This window comes from Chiloscyllium plagiosum, unplaced genomic scaffold, assembly GCF_037043375.1.
Source record: "Chiloscyllium plagiosum isolate Xiang-an unplaced genomic scaffold, Cpla_swu_hap1 HiC_scaffold_23, whole genome shotgun sequence".
NCBI classification, from domain to species: domain Eukaryota; kingdom Metazoa; phylum Chordata; class Chondrichthyes; order Orectolobiformes; family Hemiscylliidae; genus Chiloscyllium; species Chiloscyllium plagiosum.
The window spans coordinates 4850139-4868010 of NW_028270161.1; the positions used below are offsets into that span (position 1 = coordinate 4850139).

At 43.2% G+C, this 17872-nt stretch overlaps 1 protein-coding gene across 3 annotated transcripts in view; it reads left to right on the forward strand.

Annotated features, from left to right (window-relative positions):
• Nucleotides 1–17872, forward strand: part of frmd4a (FERM domain containing 4A) — a 765730-nt gene that overhangs the window by 326545 nt on the left and 421313 nt on the right. Inside the window, exon 1 of one of the 3 annotated variants that reach the window (XM_043714186.2) lies at nt 3143–3230. The exons of the other annotated variants lie outside the window; for them this stretch is intronic. Within the exon in view, the coding sequence (XP_043570121.1) occupies nt 3165–3230 (66 nt within the window). The 5' untranslated portion in view covers nt 3143–3164. Of the gene's footprint in view, nt 1–3142; nt 3231–17872 lie in introns of those variants that run through there. 3 annotated transcript variants of the gene reach the window in all.

The window sequence follows — 17872 nt, forward strand, 5'->3', positions numbered from 1 at the left end:
AACAAACCTTTTGACTTGAATCCTTGTTATCCTCAACTCACCACGGCTAGGAGTAACTAGCCTTACTCCTGCTCATGATCCTTGGTTTCAGACAAATGTACAGTGTACAAAAGCTCACAAAAGGCTAGTCTGCCCTGATTCTCTCTGTGGGGACTTGAAAAAGATTGAGATGCTGGCACTGCCAAGGTTCACCGTAAACGCATTCCCAATGAAACATGCAGAGAGCAAAGATCAGTTACGTGGTTTTGTAGAGAGCTATATAATTCAGCTTGAGAAAGTTGGGATCTCAGTCTAGGTCTATGGGTAACACATGGCATGGAACAACATGAGGAAGGGATTCAGTGATTTCTGATGCACCTGGACATTGGCACCGTGTTCTCCAAAAAGATTCAAGCAAGCAAATCCTGTCAGTCTCGTAAGAACACCAGATCTCGCATTACACTTCATAGCTTCTTGAACCTAATTAGCCGCATGGTCTGTTTTTTGGCTGCATGAAATCTCATTTTCCTCTCATTTCTACAAATGCCTTGATTTCCCCACTGCCTGTAAATCTATCAGTCTCAGTCTTGAATGTACTCAGTGTCTGAATATCTGTAACGCTCTCGGGTGGAAGATTCTCACGATACACAACCATCTGACTGACAAAACGTCTATGCAGCTCATTCCTAAATGCCTGGGACTCCCAGGTTTTAAACTCTGTAGACGAGGAGCACCCTCTCAGCATCTACCTGTCAAATGCTCAGCGTTTTATGCACTTTAGTCCCTAATATAGTGCTCAGCAAGTGGAATGTACAAACTCATCATTGAAGTTGGATCATCCTGAGGACACGATAGACTTGCAGATAATTGGTAGGAAATACAGGGGACAGTTTGCTTTTCAGTTTAACTGTAAAGTAGATAATAAAGGTTTTTTTTTCTTTTATTCATTTATGGGATGTCGCATTGCTGGCTGGCCAGCATTTATTGCCTGCCCCTCAATGCCCCCTTGAGAAGGTGGGGTGAGCTGCCTTCTTGAACTGCTGTGGGTTAACCCACAATGCCCTTAGGGAGGGGGTTCTAGGATTTTGACCCAGTGACACTGAAGGAACGGCGATATATGTCCAAGTCAGGATGGTGAGTGGCTTGAAGGGGGACTTGAAGGTGATGGTGTTCCCATGTATTTGCTGCCCTTGTCCTTCTCGATGGAACTGGTGGTGGGTTTGGAAGGTGTTGTCTGAGGATCTTTGGGGAATTTCTGGATGAACTGAAGCTTTCACTGGCAGCTGCAGGTGAGCATTTGCGCTGTTGGAAGCAAAAGTACAATTCAGGATTCTAAACCAGTCTGTTTTCAAAGCTCCCAACTTCATGAGCCTTATCTACCCACTAACCTTTCATGCAGCATTGTGTCAAATGCCTTCGGAAATCAGGATCTGCTACCTCTATTGGCTCCCCTTCATCCACCTTAATAGTTACATCTGTTATATTTTCTAAAATCTCCAGTACATTTGTCAAATAGGTTTTAGTTTTAGCAACAAACATAAACAGACATTGATGGAGAAACTCAGTAGGTCTGGCAGTGCCTGTGTGGAGAGAGAGAGAGAGAGAAAAACAGAGCTAATGTTTTGAGTCCAGTGACCCTCTTCAGAACTCACCCACTGGATTCAAAATTTGAACTGTATTTTTTGTCTCTAGTCAATGGCGACCCCAAAGAAAACCCCGAAAGTTTGGGATTCAGTGATGATGAAGCCGTTGAAATGCCTGATACTGGGGGGGGGGGGGGGTGCATTTAAGATGAGAAGGGGAAAGTTCAAAAGAATGTGAGGGGCAGTTTTTTTTACACAGACAGTGGTCGGAGTCTGGAACACACAGCGGTGGAGACAGGTACGACAGGGGCATTTAAGGGACTTTTAGATAAGCACACGGATATGCAAGGAATGGACAGACATGGACCAAGGGCAGACAGAAGGGATTGGTTTAATTGGTATGTTTGGCACAACATCATGGGCTGACAGGCCTGTCCTGTGCTGGACTGTTCTATGTTCTAATGTCAAGGATTGATGGTTAGATTCTGTCAGAAATGGGGGCTGGCCTTTTGCAAACAGATCAAACTGTTTTTTTATGGCTCCCAGAGGTTTCTCAACTCTGTAATAATTTGGTTCCATTGTCTTCATCTCCATTTTTCGCAAAATTACTGAGAGCGCTGATCTCCGTGAGCAATTTTCTGAGCATTTCTGCTTCGTCAGATGAAAGGCAAAAGTACATAGGCCTTTCAGCAGATAGTGTTTTAGATTTTCTTTATAAAGTGAAATCAGAAGAAAGCTTTGACTGTATTCCTCATTCTCAGTAGCTGACTCTCGGGGAATTCTAATTTTCTTTCCTCGCTTCGCTCTCATAGCTCTCTCTAGATGATTGACAGCTTGTCTGGGTATCTTGTGAATTCTACCTCACCACAAAAGCACGATTTAGATTATTTGATCCAGCTGTTTGTGTGTCAGGTGGCTGAAGTAAGTAAAATTCAGTCAAGTCATTAAAATTCTACACATCAATTTCTTCATGCCTGACACCGTTTTCACTCTGTCTGCATCAGAATGAAATCTTACAAAATATACCGTGCCTCTAAAGTTCGATGGCAAAAATAGATATAGAGGTTCCTCACAGAAGACTTGGCCAATACTGTTAGCTCTTTTCATGGTATTTTCTTGTTCTCTGTGAGCTGGTGCCCTTTCGTAGCCTCATGTTAATAGAGACAATCCTGACTACAGACACAAGGAGCTATTGATACTCTGCTCGTGCGAATACTTAAGGTCTTACAGTTTTAGCAGCCAGCTTCTGCAAAGCTGCTGAACACTGTACAATACTCTTCACTGTGGATAGCTATCTACAAAAGGTCAGCAATGAACAGAAAGAAGTTCAAAGTTGAGAACGAACCGCTCCCATAAATATTACTGTCGATTGGTGGGACATTTTGCTGGATTCTCACATACTGTGGCAGTCTCTCATACTCAGTGCCTAACACACGATGGCTCAGTACCAGCCTGAGCACAGGTTTGGGGAGACATTTCATCACAATTGTTGCCTGTAGAGTTTGAGTAACAGTGAATGAACTGAAACTGTAGTTTCTGACTGGTGGAATCAGTCTTTAGAACGTTCTGGGCAGGAGGGTAGAGATTTGGATCTGGATCACCATGACACTGGCTGCTAAACTGGAAGACCTCGAAGTTAAGATGGAGCATCTTCTTATGGATGTGTTTGTAAGTACCTTGCATTCCTCTTATTCAGTGACTTCGATGTAGTGCTTAAAACTTGGAGCTACTATCGGAAATTCCCAGTTAAATCTGTAGACAGCATCTTGTTAAGAAACTGTCAGTAAATCTTGAAGTTTATGAAGATAAGTGTTAATAGAACTGATCAATTACCTTGCTCTGTAAGAGACTGTAATCTGATCCTGCTGTGTTGAGAGCATACAAACAGAGAATTTATTCTTCATAGAACTGCTTTAAGGAAATTGTACAGCAATTAATAAGGTACTCTTCAGTGTGTGGGGACTTCAGTTAGGAACTCAGCCAGTCAGTCGGGAGAAATGCAGAGGTTCAAAGCAGGAATTCACCAATACCTTCTCAGGGCTGGGCGATAAATGGTGGACTAAACCACAACTCTCACATCTGCTGTGTACATTAAAAGATCATTATAATGGCAGTCATTATCATGGTGTAATTATATAACAAACATTCATGGAGTTGGTTTAGATATATATGGCTGTTTTATCTAATCATCTCTGGACTAGCAGGATCACCCATCAGTAAAACAGGAGACAGTTTTACAGACTGCATCTTGAGTTTAAACCTCTCTTCCTTTAACCTTCCAAACTCCATTAGAAGTGAGAGATCTGGAAAACAATGGGAGGTTTATCACACAAACAATGTTTCCTGTCTAATCAGAAGGGAAGCATTTAATTTGTTCCAACTGTTAATATTCAGATGTAAGAGAGAAGTTTGTAATTAATACTTCCCCAGTCTCAGTGAACTGAGGAATATTGCCCCTAATAAAATGAACCCAGTAACGCATTACTAGTGTTGTAATTTCATGCGCATTGCATCTGGATTAATGTGTGTTGGGCACCCTTGGTTTATGGGAGGTGGTGGTACATATTCATGGGTGCAGGAGATCATAACTGTCTGTATGTGTCCAATGGTGCACCTACATGATGTAGTTCACTGGTGGGATTAGCATATTTTTGCGAGAAATACATTACATTAATTTGCTTAAATTAGCCATTGAGTCTTGATTTTTGCAATCCTGACACTTGATAATGAAGGTTAGTGGAAGTATGGAGTTATTCATTACCCTGAATATAAATAGCAGCTGTCTTTCAAATAGTCTGAATGAATACAACATTGTTCACAATTTTAGAGCTATAGATTTCCTATTGTCTTTATTGCTGTGAGCATTGTGTAATTTGTGTTTACCCTTTATAATAAACCTCTTGGTTCAGAAATCCTCTTTTGGTGAGATAGCACAAGGCATGGGCTGTCTCAGTGACAGCTTTGTTAGTTAAGTGGTTTTATAACCACTTGACATCACCACCTACGAATAAAGACCTTTGATGGCTCAGAAACATGCCTTTTGTGCAAGTCTCTTTTTTTTGTCTTGTACAAGCATACAATATTTATTAACCACTAGTGGCTATGGTACAGTAAATGAGACATTCAACTGTATTCACATGAAAAAGACTTCTGTAATGTATACAATGTGTAGAATTCCAAATTGCAATTACTCACTAAACATATGCTCTGTGCGATAGTAACGTGCCGATCCAAGCCCACCTAACCTACACTAGCCCACTATCCTCCATATGCCTATCCAATGCCCGCTTAAATGCCCATAATGAGGGAGAGTCCACCACTGCTACTGGCAGGGCATTCCATGAACTCACGACTCGCTGAGTAAAGAACCTACCCCTAACATCTGTCCTATACCTACCCCCCCTTAATTTAAAGCTATGCCCCCTTGTAATAGCTGACTCCATACGTGGAAAAAGATTCTCACTGTCGACCCTATCTAAACCCCTAATCATCTTGTAAACCCCTAATCATCTTGTAAACCTGAATTTATTTTTAATCAACTTGCTTAAAAACTTTTCCAGGCTTGAGCAAACTACAGTCCAGCACAGGAACAGGCTCTTCGACCCACCAAGACTGCACCGACACATGGCACTTTTCTAAAGTGAAAATGTTTTGCCTCTACGCTGTCCGTATCTCTCTATTCCCTGCCTGTTCCTGTATAAGAACAAAGAACAAAGAAACTTTACAGCCCAGGAACAGGTATCTTTTAAAGATGCCTCTTAAACATTGCTATTACATCAGCCTTCATCACCTCCTCTGGCAGCACAATCCAGGCATTTGCCACCCTCTCTGTAAACAAACTTGTCTCTCACATCCCCATTAATTACCCCCTTTTACCTTAAACCTATATCGCCTTTTAATTGACATTCCTAACCTGGGGAAAAGACTTTGACTATCTATTCTATCTATGCCTCATAATTTTGTAAACTTCTATCAGGTCGCCCTCTCAGCTCCTAACGATCAAGTGAAAACAAACCCAGTTTGTCCAATAGCGAATACCCTCCAAACCAGGCAATATCCTTGTAAACTGTGGCTATAGTCTCTCCAAAGCCTCCGCGTCCTTCTGGTAGTGTGGCGACCAGAACTGTACATAATATTCCAAATGTGGCCTGACTAAACTTTGAAACATGACAACATGACTTGGTAATTTTTGTACTCTATGCCCCAAGTGATGAAGCAAGCATGGTATATGCCACCTTGACCACTTTATCCACTTGTGTTGCCACTTTCAGGGAACGGTGCACCTGTATACCTAGATGGTCAGGAATTGAATCCAGATCTTCTATCCCAGAGTTAGGGATAGTACCACTGCCCTGCAGGGGATCATAGCCATTTTGTTTTGGAGCTGTCAAACAATTAATCTATTTTCACAAAATACTCGTTTTGAGCAATATTAAGAACCCATTTAATGCTACATTTGTAACTTGCACCTAATGGGTTTCTGAATGTTACGTTTTTCTTGTTACACTGATTGGGAAACAATCTTTTAGCATTTTTTCACAGTGTTACCATTAGTGACAAATGCTATTTCAGCTCCATAACTTAAACCAAGTTTACTGGAGCCTAGCCTCCACATTGATGGGCAAAATTTGATTAAAATAACTTGGTAAAGGCAAACTAACCTTGTAAGCAGCAGCTATAGTAATCTGTTGTTCTATTTGGAAACAGTGAATGAAGTGATGTGCAGTAATGCTGCCTAATTGAGTGTGTGTTAGTTTGAATCAGTGCAGAACATAGCAGGCAGGTGACAAAAGTGCACGTTTTTACATTAAGCAAGGTCAGCCCAAGATGTGATGGCAAGACACCAAAAGGCTAAAAGCTTTGAGCTTTAGCAATTGTGAGTTAGAGTGTCTGATTCATAGCACAAGGGGCTGATGCTGCCAAGTAACATTTGACAAACCTCTACACAAAAAGATTACTCATTAACCTCCCAGTGCTGCAGAGATGCAGGAAATGGATAAAAAATGAGTTGAAGGTTAAACAGAATGGATATTTGTGAGAGTGCTATGAACTGTGCAGGGGAAGTACAGAGTGGAGTGTTTGCAAGGTCAACATTGGGACCACTGCTGGCTCTCATTGTGTCAGTGAGGAAGCTGATGGAAATAGTGTAGCCAGCTGATACTAACTGAGGAATCAAACCGTTCAGAAATCACAGGATGGATCAAAAAATGTAAGTGGGGAACGAAATAGCAGGTGAAATTTAACAGACTGCAGAGGAAGGAGAGATGAATAATGCGTACACAGCATTAATGATGATAAAATATCTACCATTGAGACGAAAGGAGTCTCGGGGCCTGATTTTTAACTCTGAGCAAACGGTTTTTGAGTGAGTTAAAGTTGGGCCGTGATCAGATTGTGATTGTTTGTCACAGCTAACTTGCAGTATAACTTTAAGAGACATGTGAATGATCGCCAAATCATGTTATGATGTGGAGGTCTCAATGAAGCCTCTGCGGTGATGTGGTAGTGTCCCTGCCCCAGAGCTAGGAGGCCCAGGTTCAGGGCCCACCTGCTCCAGAAGTGTGTCATAACATCTCTCAACAGGCTGATTAAAAATATCTATGAAGGTCTCAGTCTCCATTATAACTGAAGCCATCAGCAGCATGATGTGCTGTGGGTAGTGTGCTGCAGTTTGGAACGGAATTGCTTTGTACTGGCCAGACAGACCACTGCCTCAGACTGTCATATATGTAGGTTTCAGGAACTATACTAAACATCTGTTGGATCTTTCAGTAGCACATTATCCACAAATTCTGGTCTCCCTGCTGTAGGAAAGATATTGTTAAACTGAGAGGGTTTTTTTGCCCTGGAGAATCGGAGGCTGAGGGGTGACCTTATAGAGGTTTATAAAATCATGTGGGGCATGGATAGGGTAAATAAACAAGGTCTTTTCCCCAAGAAAGGGGATGTCCAAAACTAGAGGGCATGGGTTTAAGGTGAGAGGAGAAAGATACAAAAGAGACCTAAGGGGCAACTTTTTCACACAGAGGGTGGTACGTGTATGGAATGAGCTGCCAGAAGAAGTGGTGGAGGCTGGTACAATTACAACATTTAAAAGGCATTTGGATGGGTATATGAATAGGAAGGGTTTGGAGGGATATGGGCCGGGTGCTGGCAGGTGAGACTAGATTGGGTTCGGATATCTGGTCAGCATGGACGGGTTAGACTGAAAGTTCTGTTTCTGTGATGTACATCTCTATGACTGTATATCGGAGGCTGACATAAGTGTTGCCCCATCAAGTGTAGATAACTTGTTGGAGATCTCACTGTATCTATAGCAGTTCAGTGATCAAACTGCAGAACAGAAGTCAAGAAAGAGGGCTACACCCAAAATGTTGACTTCTCCGCCACCACCTGCTGTCTGGATTGCTATGTTCTTCCAGTCTCTTGCTTGTCTCTCATCGATTACAAAGCAGAGGATAGTCCCAGTGAAGGAGCTCTGTTCATGTCCAACCCAAACAATTATCAAAACTTGATAAAGCCAGTTAAATGTTAGAGATGGCGAAGAGAAGGAGAGGCTCATCCCTGGCCCGTGAACAAAGGGAACCTCAGGAGGATTGGTGTCTGCACCCTCTGGCATCCAGAGAAATTTCCTGGACAAAACAATGTGAAAGTGAGACAGATGGGGAGTAGAGGATCAGCCCTTTTGTACAGTGTGGAGAGCGCTGCCTTTCAATGTGTTTCTGCGCGGTGTGATAAATAGCTGGCATGAAATCGGACACCCCTACTTTTGTAACAAACAAAAAGAAATTAATGGAGAAACTCAGCAGGTCTGGCAGTATCTGTACGGAGAGAAACAGAAGTAACATTGTCTAGTTCAGTGACAGCTCCATGAAACACTTGGGATCACTTCATTGTGTTGTGGGTGCTGCATAAATATAAATTGTTGTTGTAGTTTCTCCCAGGAGGGCTGTTCGTGAGGAAGAGTCAGGAGCTTTCCTGAAAGAGTTATATAAATACTCTTCCCACGGGCCAACACTTCCCTGCTTTGTGAATGATGGTGATTGGGTGAAGTTTATGACAAATCATCCATTTGAAAAGGGGCCCTTTAATGAAAAAAAGGTGAATCCACTGCCTCGGACCTTTCAGTGCTGAAGAAAGTTTGTAGAAAGGTTTACAGCTTTGTAAAGAAAGCCCTGACATTAGTTTCATGTAACAGTGAGTCCTCTGCATAACCTAATTGGAAACATGAAATAGTGAGGGTTCAAACAATTACTTTTGACTGTGCGGAGACCTCCCCTACAGTGTCAGAAACTCTTGTCAACCATGCTGTCCTGTGGTCAGCCATTCTGCTTTGTTGCCTGGCAACAGCCTCAGCATCGCCAGCATCAGCAGCCTCTTCCTTTTGTGAAATGCCGGCTAATGTCAGTAAGTAACAACACTGGGAGCCCTCTCGATGAACCCCCCCACAGAGGAAGGAGAGATGAATGATGCATACGCAGCATTAATGATGATAAAATATCTACCATTGAGACGAAAGAAGTCTCGGGGCCTGATTTTAATTCTGAGCAAACGGTTTTCGAGTGAGTTAAAGTTGGGCCGTGATCAGATTGTGATTGTTGTGTCACAGCTAACATGCAGTATAACTTTAAGAGACATGTGAATGATCGCCAAATCGCCACATCCAACACACAACTCAACCATACATCCCATTGAAAGGTTGTTGGGTTGGGAGGGTGGGGTGTGATCATGCATACCAATCCTCAATTTCCTTTCAGGGGTTATCCAGTTTATTAACTCCCATGAAATTTTAATAGCTCCTGATTCTTATAACTTTGGAACATGGTGTTGCCAGCATCCTACAATGTCAGATTCCCATCCAGTGGGACTGCATGGAATGCTTTGGCTGGGTTTAGTGTCACTAATCCTTCTTACTGGTTTCCGTTTAGGAAATACCAGTTCAGGAAGGAAGCCCACACGGTCTTCAGCAGAAGAAAGGCTCAGTCTTGATCAATACTGGTTCGTTACACAGTACTTTGTAGCTCGTTATAATACATCTAGGTTACATAAGTCTCCACATTAGGTTTTATTTAAAAGGAAGCACACATTATTGCTACTGAAATGCTCTCGCACAGACTTAATAACAAACAGTATCTTCCAAAGTCATAACCACTTAGATCCGGAAAGACAAAGACAGCAGATACAGGGGAACATCGCTCTTCAGAACAACGCCCAGTCCTGACTTGGAAATGTATTGCCATTTCTTTAGTGTCGCTGGGTCAAAATCCTGGAATTCCCTCCCTAAAGATATTGTGGGTGTACCCATTGCATACAGATCACTGGCAGTCCAAGAAGGCAGCTCACCCCCACCTTCTCAAGGGGCAACTAGGGACAGGCAGTAAATGCTGGGCCCCCACGTCCCACGAGTGAATTTTTGAAAATCACAGAATGAGATTGATCCTCTCAGGAGCAGGCCTTTGGCTCCTGATAAGCTGAGTTTCTCTTGTGTTGTACCCTTTCAGGTAGTAATTGCCACATACAACAGTGTTTCATGTAAGAAACTTAAGCATAGCTTTGTGTGTATTTATAATTCCTGTATTAAATCTACAACCTTAGAACAAAACCTTCAGAGACTAAATGGTGTTTCTCTGTTATTGAAGAAGTTTACATAGAGGTTCCCAAAACCTTTGCTGCCAACTTTTTATTAAATCGTTTATCGTGGCTGGTAGTTTTCTGGATAATCCAATTAGTGATGCAATGACAGCACCGAAAGACAGTCTGCTGTGTTGAGACTGATTGAGCTGATCACTTTGTTCGATACCCTTGTCAGGAGTGTGGTGGCACATGTAGTAAAAGCTGCTATTTCAAACCCATTGCTGGGGTGCAGCTGCTCCCTTTTAACCTGACGATAAGCGACCTCAGACTTTTCACAGTGCAATGTTTCATCTCCTAAAACCTTGAACTTCAGAAAAGGTGTGAAAAATAGCTGGCGTGAAATTGGACACACCTACTTTTGTAACAAACAAAAAGAAATTAGTGGAAAAACTCAGCAGGTCTGGCAGTATCCAGAGAGAAACAGAGTTAACATAGAACAATACAGCACAGTAACATGCCCTTTGGCCCACAATGTTGTGCCAAACATGACACCATTTTAAACTAATCCCTTCTGCCTGTCCTTGGTCCATGTCCCTCCATTCCTTGCATATCCATGTGCTTATGTAAAAAACCCTTAAATACCCCTATCGTACCTGCCTCTACCACCACCCCTGGCAGTGTGTTCCAGACTCCTATCACTGTGTAAGAAAATCTGCCCTTCACATCTTTGAACTTTCCGCGTCTTTCCTTAAATGCACACCCCCTAGTTTTAGACATTTCAACTCTATCAACCCTATCTCTGCATCTCATAATTGTATAGACTTCTATCAAGTCTTCCCTCAGCCTCAGCTGCTCCAGAGAAAACAACCTGAGTTATTCTCGCCTCCCCTTGTAGCTCATTCAGGCAGCATCCTACAAAACCTCTTCTGCAACCTCTCCAAAGCCTCCTTAATGTTTCGGGTCTGGAATGACTGTTCATCAGAAGCCCTGCCTTTTGCAGTTTGGCTTGATGTTCCCAAGCGTGTCAGTGGAAAGGAACAGCCAATGTGCATAGCATCACACTGGTCTACTGTCCACAATTCACAGATCCGAAGCTAACTGCTTCACTCACTCAGTATCATGGATAAGTCCTTCCATAAAGCTGAATGTTGTTTAATGGGTTGCTGCTTCCTCCCGTTTAACCAGCTCTGTCTATTTTGTTACGATTTAATTTTTCATTCTTTAATAATTCAGACATAGAGTGTAAGTTTGACATCTTGACAAAGATTTTGAAAACTTGAGTTGTTCCTGTGCAAAGCAATTTATTGTTTCTTCCACAGGAAATGATATGCATTTGTAATCTCTTCATGTTTTACAAAGCTGGTTGAAGCTCATTTAAACTTGCACCAACTGCAGTTGTTTTCTGTCACTGATTGTCACAGGCACACACTAGATGAGAGGTTACTAAAGATTTTCCCACTAGGACTCCATTTCAAGGCAGGAGAATTGTCATGACCCTTCAATAAGAAATGTCAAACTCACAGGCAGTGGGAGGGGCGGAGTTCAAAAGGCCTTTCTTTAAAAGAAAACCATTTCTAGGATGTGGGCATCAGTGGCTCAGCTGGCATTCATTGCCCATCCCAAATTGCAGAGGACAGCTAAGAGTCACCTATATTGCTGTGGGTCTGGAATCATACATAGGCCAGACCAGGTAAGAACAGCAGATTCCCTTCCCTGGGAGGACATTAGTCACCCAGATGGGATTTTACAGTCATTGACAATGGTTTCACAGTCACCATTAGACGTTTCCTAATTTCTGATTTTTTAAAATTGGTTTTAATTTCCATCATCTACCCTGATTGTATTGAAATCTGGTTCATACAGTCATTGAGTGATATAGCACGGAAACAGACCCTTTGGTCCAACCAGTCCATGCCCACCATTTTCCAAACTAAACTAGTCCCACCTACCTGCATTTGGCCCATATACCCCCCAACCCTTTCCTATTCATATACCTATCCAAACATTGTAACTGTACCCGCATCCACCATCTCCTCAGACAGTTCATTCCACATGTGAACCACTCTGTGTATAAACGTTGCCCCTCACATCCTTTTTAAAACTTTCTCCTCTCACTTTAAAAATAAGTTTTGAACACCCCACCCTGTTCAACTTACCTGCGCCTCTCATGATTTTATAAACCTCTTCACTGTCACCCCAAAGTATACCTCGGTCTCTGGGTTAGTAGTCTAACAATAAAACCACTGGGCCATCACCTTTGCAGGTAAGGGCAGAGAGAAATTCCATCGTTTTGGGGAGGGGCGGTAATGTGTGGCGTTGTGGCTGGGTTGTGTGTGTTCGATTCAAGAGAGTTATGAGGTGAGTTCATGGTTTTTGAAAAGTATTTAAGGCAGACCATTTTTACTGCTGAGGAACCAGACCTTTAAGGTGATTGTTCAGGCCATGCACACAGTTTAGGGTAAAGCTCAAAGTTCAAGTGGAGTTAAAGCTGCCTCACAGATGTTCACTCAGTCAGAGAGCTAAGGGCAGCCATCACTTTCTCAGAGATTGTGATGAATGGTAAAGGTAAACGTTGTTGGAGTTTTCAAACATCCATGGGGCATGAGTCAGTGGAGGGTTGGGGTGACATTTCACAGCAAGCTGACTAGTCCTCTCCTGCTTTCAAAGGATGAAGACCAGTACAGCACAGGAACAGGCCCTTCGGCCTTCCTAGCCTGTGCTGCCACATTCTGCCCCATTCTGCTCTTCCATACTAAAACTGCTTTCCCTTACAGGATCCATATCCCTCTATTCCCTTCATATTCCTGTATTTGTCCAGGTGCTTCTTGAATGCTGCTATTGTGTCTGCTTCCACCACTTCCTCTGGCAGCACGTTCCAGGCACCCACCACCCTTTGTGGGAAAAACCTGCCTCGCACATCTCTTTTAAACTTCCCCCCTCTCGCACCTTGAACCTGTCTACCCTAGTAATTGACCCCTGCACCCTGGGAAAAAGCCTCATATGTTCCACTCTCTCCAGGCCATTCACAATCTTATAAAACTTCTATCAGGTCATTCCTCAACCTCCTGCGTTCCAGTGAAAATAAACCCAGCCTATCCAACCTTTCTACATCGCTAAAATCCCCATACCAGGTAACATCCTGGTAAACCTTTTCTGTACCCTCTCCAAAGCATCCACAACCTTTGGTGTGTGTTGACCAGAACTGTACGCAATGATCAGATTTGTTATTTTTATGTGGAAATGCAGCGGTATTTTTCATGGAGTCTCCATTGCTGTTAACAGTTTAAGATAGTGTATGGACAAATGTGGTGAGCAGCCAGTCTGTGCGTCTGCACCAACGAGCCCCTGGGAACAGTCATGGTAACAGTATTTAGCTCTGGCTGGGAACTGGGCTGGAACAGATGGTGCAGGGTGCAGGGAGGTGCCAGGGTGCTAGGGGAGCACACCTGAGGTGCAGCCTGGTCTATTCTGAGCCTACCGTTGGGCACAATGTCACTGCAGTGGCCATCTCAATGCCAGTTGTTGCAGTGCTCAGCTATTCCCATCTGGGCTTCGTGAGCATTCTGCCAGTGTGTCAGGGGGAGGTGCAGTGGTGGTTTCGAGGAGTTGACAGAAGCCAGGTATCACAGTCTGCAGATGGAGGGTGGGTACAGCTGGTGCCCACTGATTGTGCCCGGAGATGTTGTTGCCCATTGTCCAAGATGGATGTTGTTTGGAGCCAGTGATGAGCTGAATCTCCAAGGTCCTCACTCTGGTTAAAATGTGAAGAGAAAACGATTAATAAAGGCAAATGTAGGTCTCTTACAGTTTGAAGCTGGGGAAGTGTTAGTGGGGAGCAAAGAAATGGCAGAAATATCAAACACACAGCTTTTGTTCTGTCTTTGGAGCATAGGAACAGGAGTAAGCCATTAAATGGGATCATGTCTGATTTGAGACCGAAATCCATATACTTGCCTTTGATCGATATCCCTTAACAACTTTGCTGAATTTATCTCTCTCTGATTTAAAATTAACAACTGATCCAGCATCCACTGCTGTTTGTGGAAGAGAGCTCCAAACCTCTCCCACCCTGTGTGTAGAAATGCTTCCTAACATCTCTCCTGAACGGTCTGGCCCTCATTCTCAGACCATGCCCCTTGTTATTCACGAAAGAGATCTCCCAGAAATGTTAGGAAAGTGAGAGGGAGGATTGAAAAAAAATTGGTATCTGTAAGAAAGTGGCGCTGGAGAAATTAACGGGGTTAAAGGCTGAGAGATACCCAGGGCCTGATAATCTACATCTCAGAGTACTGAAGGCAGTGACCGTAAAAAGAGTGGATACACTGGTGATCATCTGCCTACAGTTCCTACAGATTGGAGTCATGATTTGGAGATGCTGGCGTTGGACTGGGATGTACAAAGTTAAAAATCACACAACACCAGGTTATAGTCCAACAGGTTTAGTTGGAAGTACACTAGCTTTCAGAGCGACGCTCCTTCATCAGGTGGGTAGTGAAGGAGCATCGCTCCGAAAGCTAGTGCTTCCAATTAAACCTGTTGGACTATAACCTGGTGTTGTGTGATTTTTTAACTTTGTATAGATTGGAGGGTAGCTAATTTAAAAGTTGGTGGGGGGGAGGGGGGGGGGCGGTGTAGAAAGGAAACATGGAATTATATACCAGTTGACCTGACATCAGTACAGGGTAATTGGGAAATGCTAGATTCTATCAAAAGATGTTTCAATAGCAGACATTTGGAAAGCTCTGGATTGGACAAAGCCAGCATGGGTTTATGAAACGCAAATCATGCTTAATAAATCTGCTGGAAGTTTTTGAGTCTGTACCTCGTAGGAAAATCAGGCAGAACCAGTGGATGTGGCATGTTTGGAGTTTTAGAACCTTTTTATTTAAATCCCCATATGAGCTTAGTGGGGAAAGCTTAAACCCCATAGGATTAGTGGTAATATATTGGCATGGATCAAAAACTGTTTAACAGACAGGATACAGGGAGTGGGAATAATTGAGTCTTTTTCTGAGTAGGAAGCAATGGCCAGAGGCAGGTAAGGGTTAGCACTGGTGCCTCAGGTATCCACAATCTATCGAAATGACCCAGATTGGGGGAAACAAATACAACATTTCCAAGTTTGTTGACAACACAAAACTGGCGGGATTGTGAGGACAATGCCAGGAGGCTTTAACTTGATTTAGATGAGGCGAGAGAGTGGGCAAACGTGTGGCATTCACAGTAAATTGTGGCAAAACATGAAGTTATACAGTGCAGTGTGAAAAACAGAAAGAAAACGTGAGTGTCGGAGGCTGAGGGATGACCTTATAGAGGTTTACAAAATTATGAGGGACATAGTTGGATAAATAGACAAAGTCTTTTCCCTGGGGTTGGGGAGTCCAGAACGAGAGGGTATAGGTTTAGGGTGAGAGGGGAAAGATATAAAAGGGACCTAAGGGGCAATTTTCCACGCAGAGGGTGGTACGTGTATGGAATGAGCTGCCAGAGGAAGTGGTGGAGGCTGGTACAATTACAACATTTAAAAGGCATTTGGATGGGTATATGAATAGGAAGGGTTTGGAGGGATATGGGCCGGGTGCTGGCAGGTGGGATTAGATTGTGTTGGGATATTTGGTTGGCTTGGACGGGTTGGACCGAAGGGTCTGTTTCCATGCTGTACATCTCTCTGACTCTAAGTCGGGATGTCTTACTACAGTTAGACAGAGCCTTGGTCAGACCACACCTGGGGTATTGTGTGCCGTTAGGGTCTCCCAGAGAGAGAGGGAGTGCTCTGGAGATTCACTCAGCCGATACCGGGGACGGCAGGACTGTCCCATGGGATCCTGGGCCTGTACTCACTGGAGTTTAGAGAGGGATCTGATTGAAACATATAAAATTCTAACAGGGCTGGACGGACTAGATACAGGGAGAATATTTCCCCAGGGTTGGGGGATCTAGAACCAGGGGACACAGTCTCAGGATTCCAGGGTAGATCATTTTGGACTGAGATGAATAATCATTTCTTCACTTGGAGGGTGGTGAACCTGTGGAATACTCTCCCACAGAAGGCCATGGAGGCCAAGTCTCTGAATAAATTCAAAAAAAGAGACAAATAAATGTTTAGATTTGAAAGACATGAAGTGACATGGGGAGAAAGTGGGGACACGGTATTGAGATACAGGATCAGCCAAGAACATATTGAATGGCAGAGCAGGTTCGAAGGGCCGAATGGCCTACTCCTGCTCCAGGATTATATGTTTCATGGTGGACATGTTACAGCTTACTCAGTGACTTTACTTATCAAGAAGCTTCAGTCTCCCCATTGATCTCTGAAACCTTCCTTCCCCAAACCCTTCTTGCTGCAGAGAAAATAAATTCTCTGAGCAGATGAAGCCATATTGATTTTCAGTTGACTGAAGAGCAGTGTGCAGTATATAATCTTAACCCTCACTAAACTGCTGAGAGCCCTCAGTGTGGATGAATCATTATTACCTCACTGAGCACTTCAGAAACATAAGTACTGGCCAGATGTTAGTGTGAAGGAGACAACAAATTACATCCTTACGGTTCTCTTCGTGTGGAGAAAATATTTTAGGAAATTGCTAACAGATATTACCGTACAAAACCTGAACACTTCTGTATGAAATTTTATTTTCTGATGTTGTAGTGGTGGTATTAACCCAGCATTCAGCATTTCTTTGGTCACATCTCCAAGACAGCAATGATACAGCACAATGTGGTTTGTCCTAGAAACATCAAGATTATCTCTACCTCAAAAATCCACCCTGTTTCCACATTGTGAAAGACGTTACAATGGTTCAGTAAATACCCGGAAAAAAGATGGTCTTCCTGGAGCATTGTATATCTGACATGATTTGTTACAGTTTGCAGATTCTCATTCCCCACAGAACAACCATTGTTTGTTTCATGACTTTTCATTTTACAGGAGGAAGAAATGTAACTAAACATGTCCGCAAGCCATTTTTTTGGGAATTGGACTCATGTTTCAGACATTTGATAATGCTGTTGTTGGCCAAGTTCATTATGGACAGGTCTTTGTAGATTTCGCCTGCAAACAGCTGATCTGTGTTTCTATTCATGACTCAGGATGTTGCAGCAGCTTTTGTTCATTAGAGGAACCGCAACATTTAGGACGTATTTGTACTTCCCACATCCTGCAAACGTTCCTTTTAATTACGTTTGCATGAGTGTCAAACACAGCAGTGCACTGGGGCATTCTCATTGTCATGTACAATCAGTCTGATTCCCAATGCTGGAAGAGAGCGGTGTCACGGTAACATGAGTTTGGAATGTAAAAGATCAGGTTCGTCTTCGGGGTACACGGGTCTGAATCCCTCCTGGATAGCTGGGGGAATTTAAATTCAACAAATTAATCAAAACTGGAATATAAAGCTATTCTGAGTAATTGTGACCATGAAACTATTTGTTGTAAAAACTCTTGTTGATTCACTAATGTTCACTAAGAAAGGAAATCTACTGTCCTTATCAGGTCTGGCCTACATGACTCCAGACCCACATAGAACATAGGGTAAAGTGAGGTCTACAGATGCTGGAGATCAGAGTCAAAGTGTGTGGTGCTGGAAAAGCACAGCAAGTCAGGCAGCATCCGAGGAGCAGGAGAGTCAATCTTTCGGGTATAAGCCCTTCATCAGGAATAGGGCTATGAGCCAAGAGGACTGGGAGATAAATAGAAGGGGGATGGGGGATGAGGCTGGGGAGAAGGTAGCTGGGAA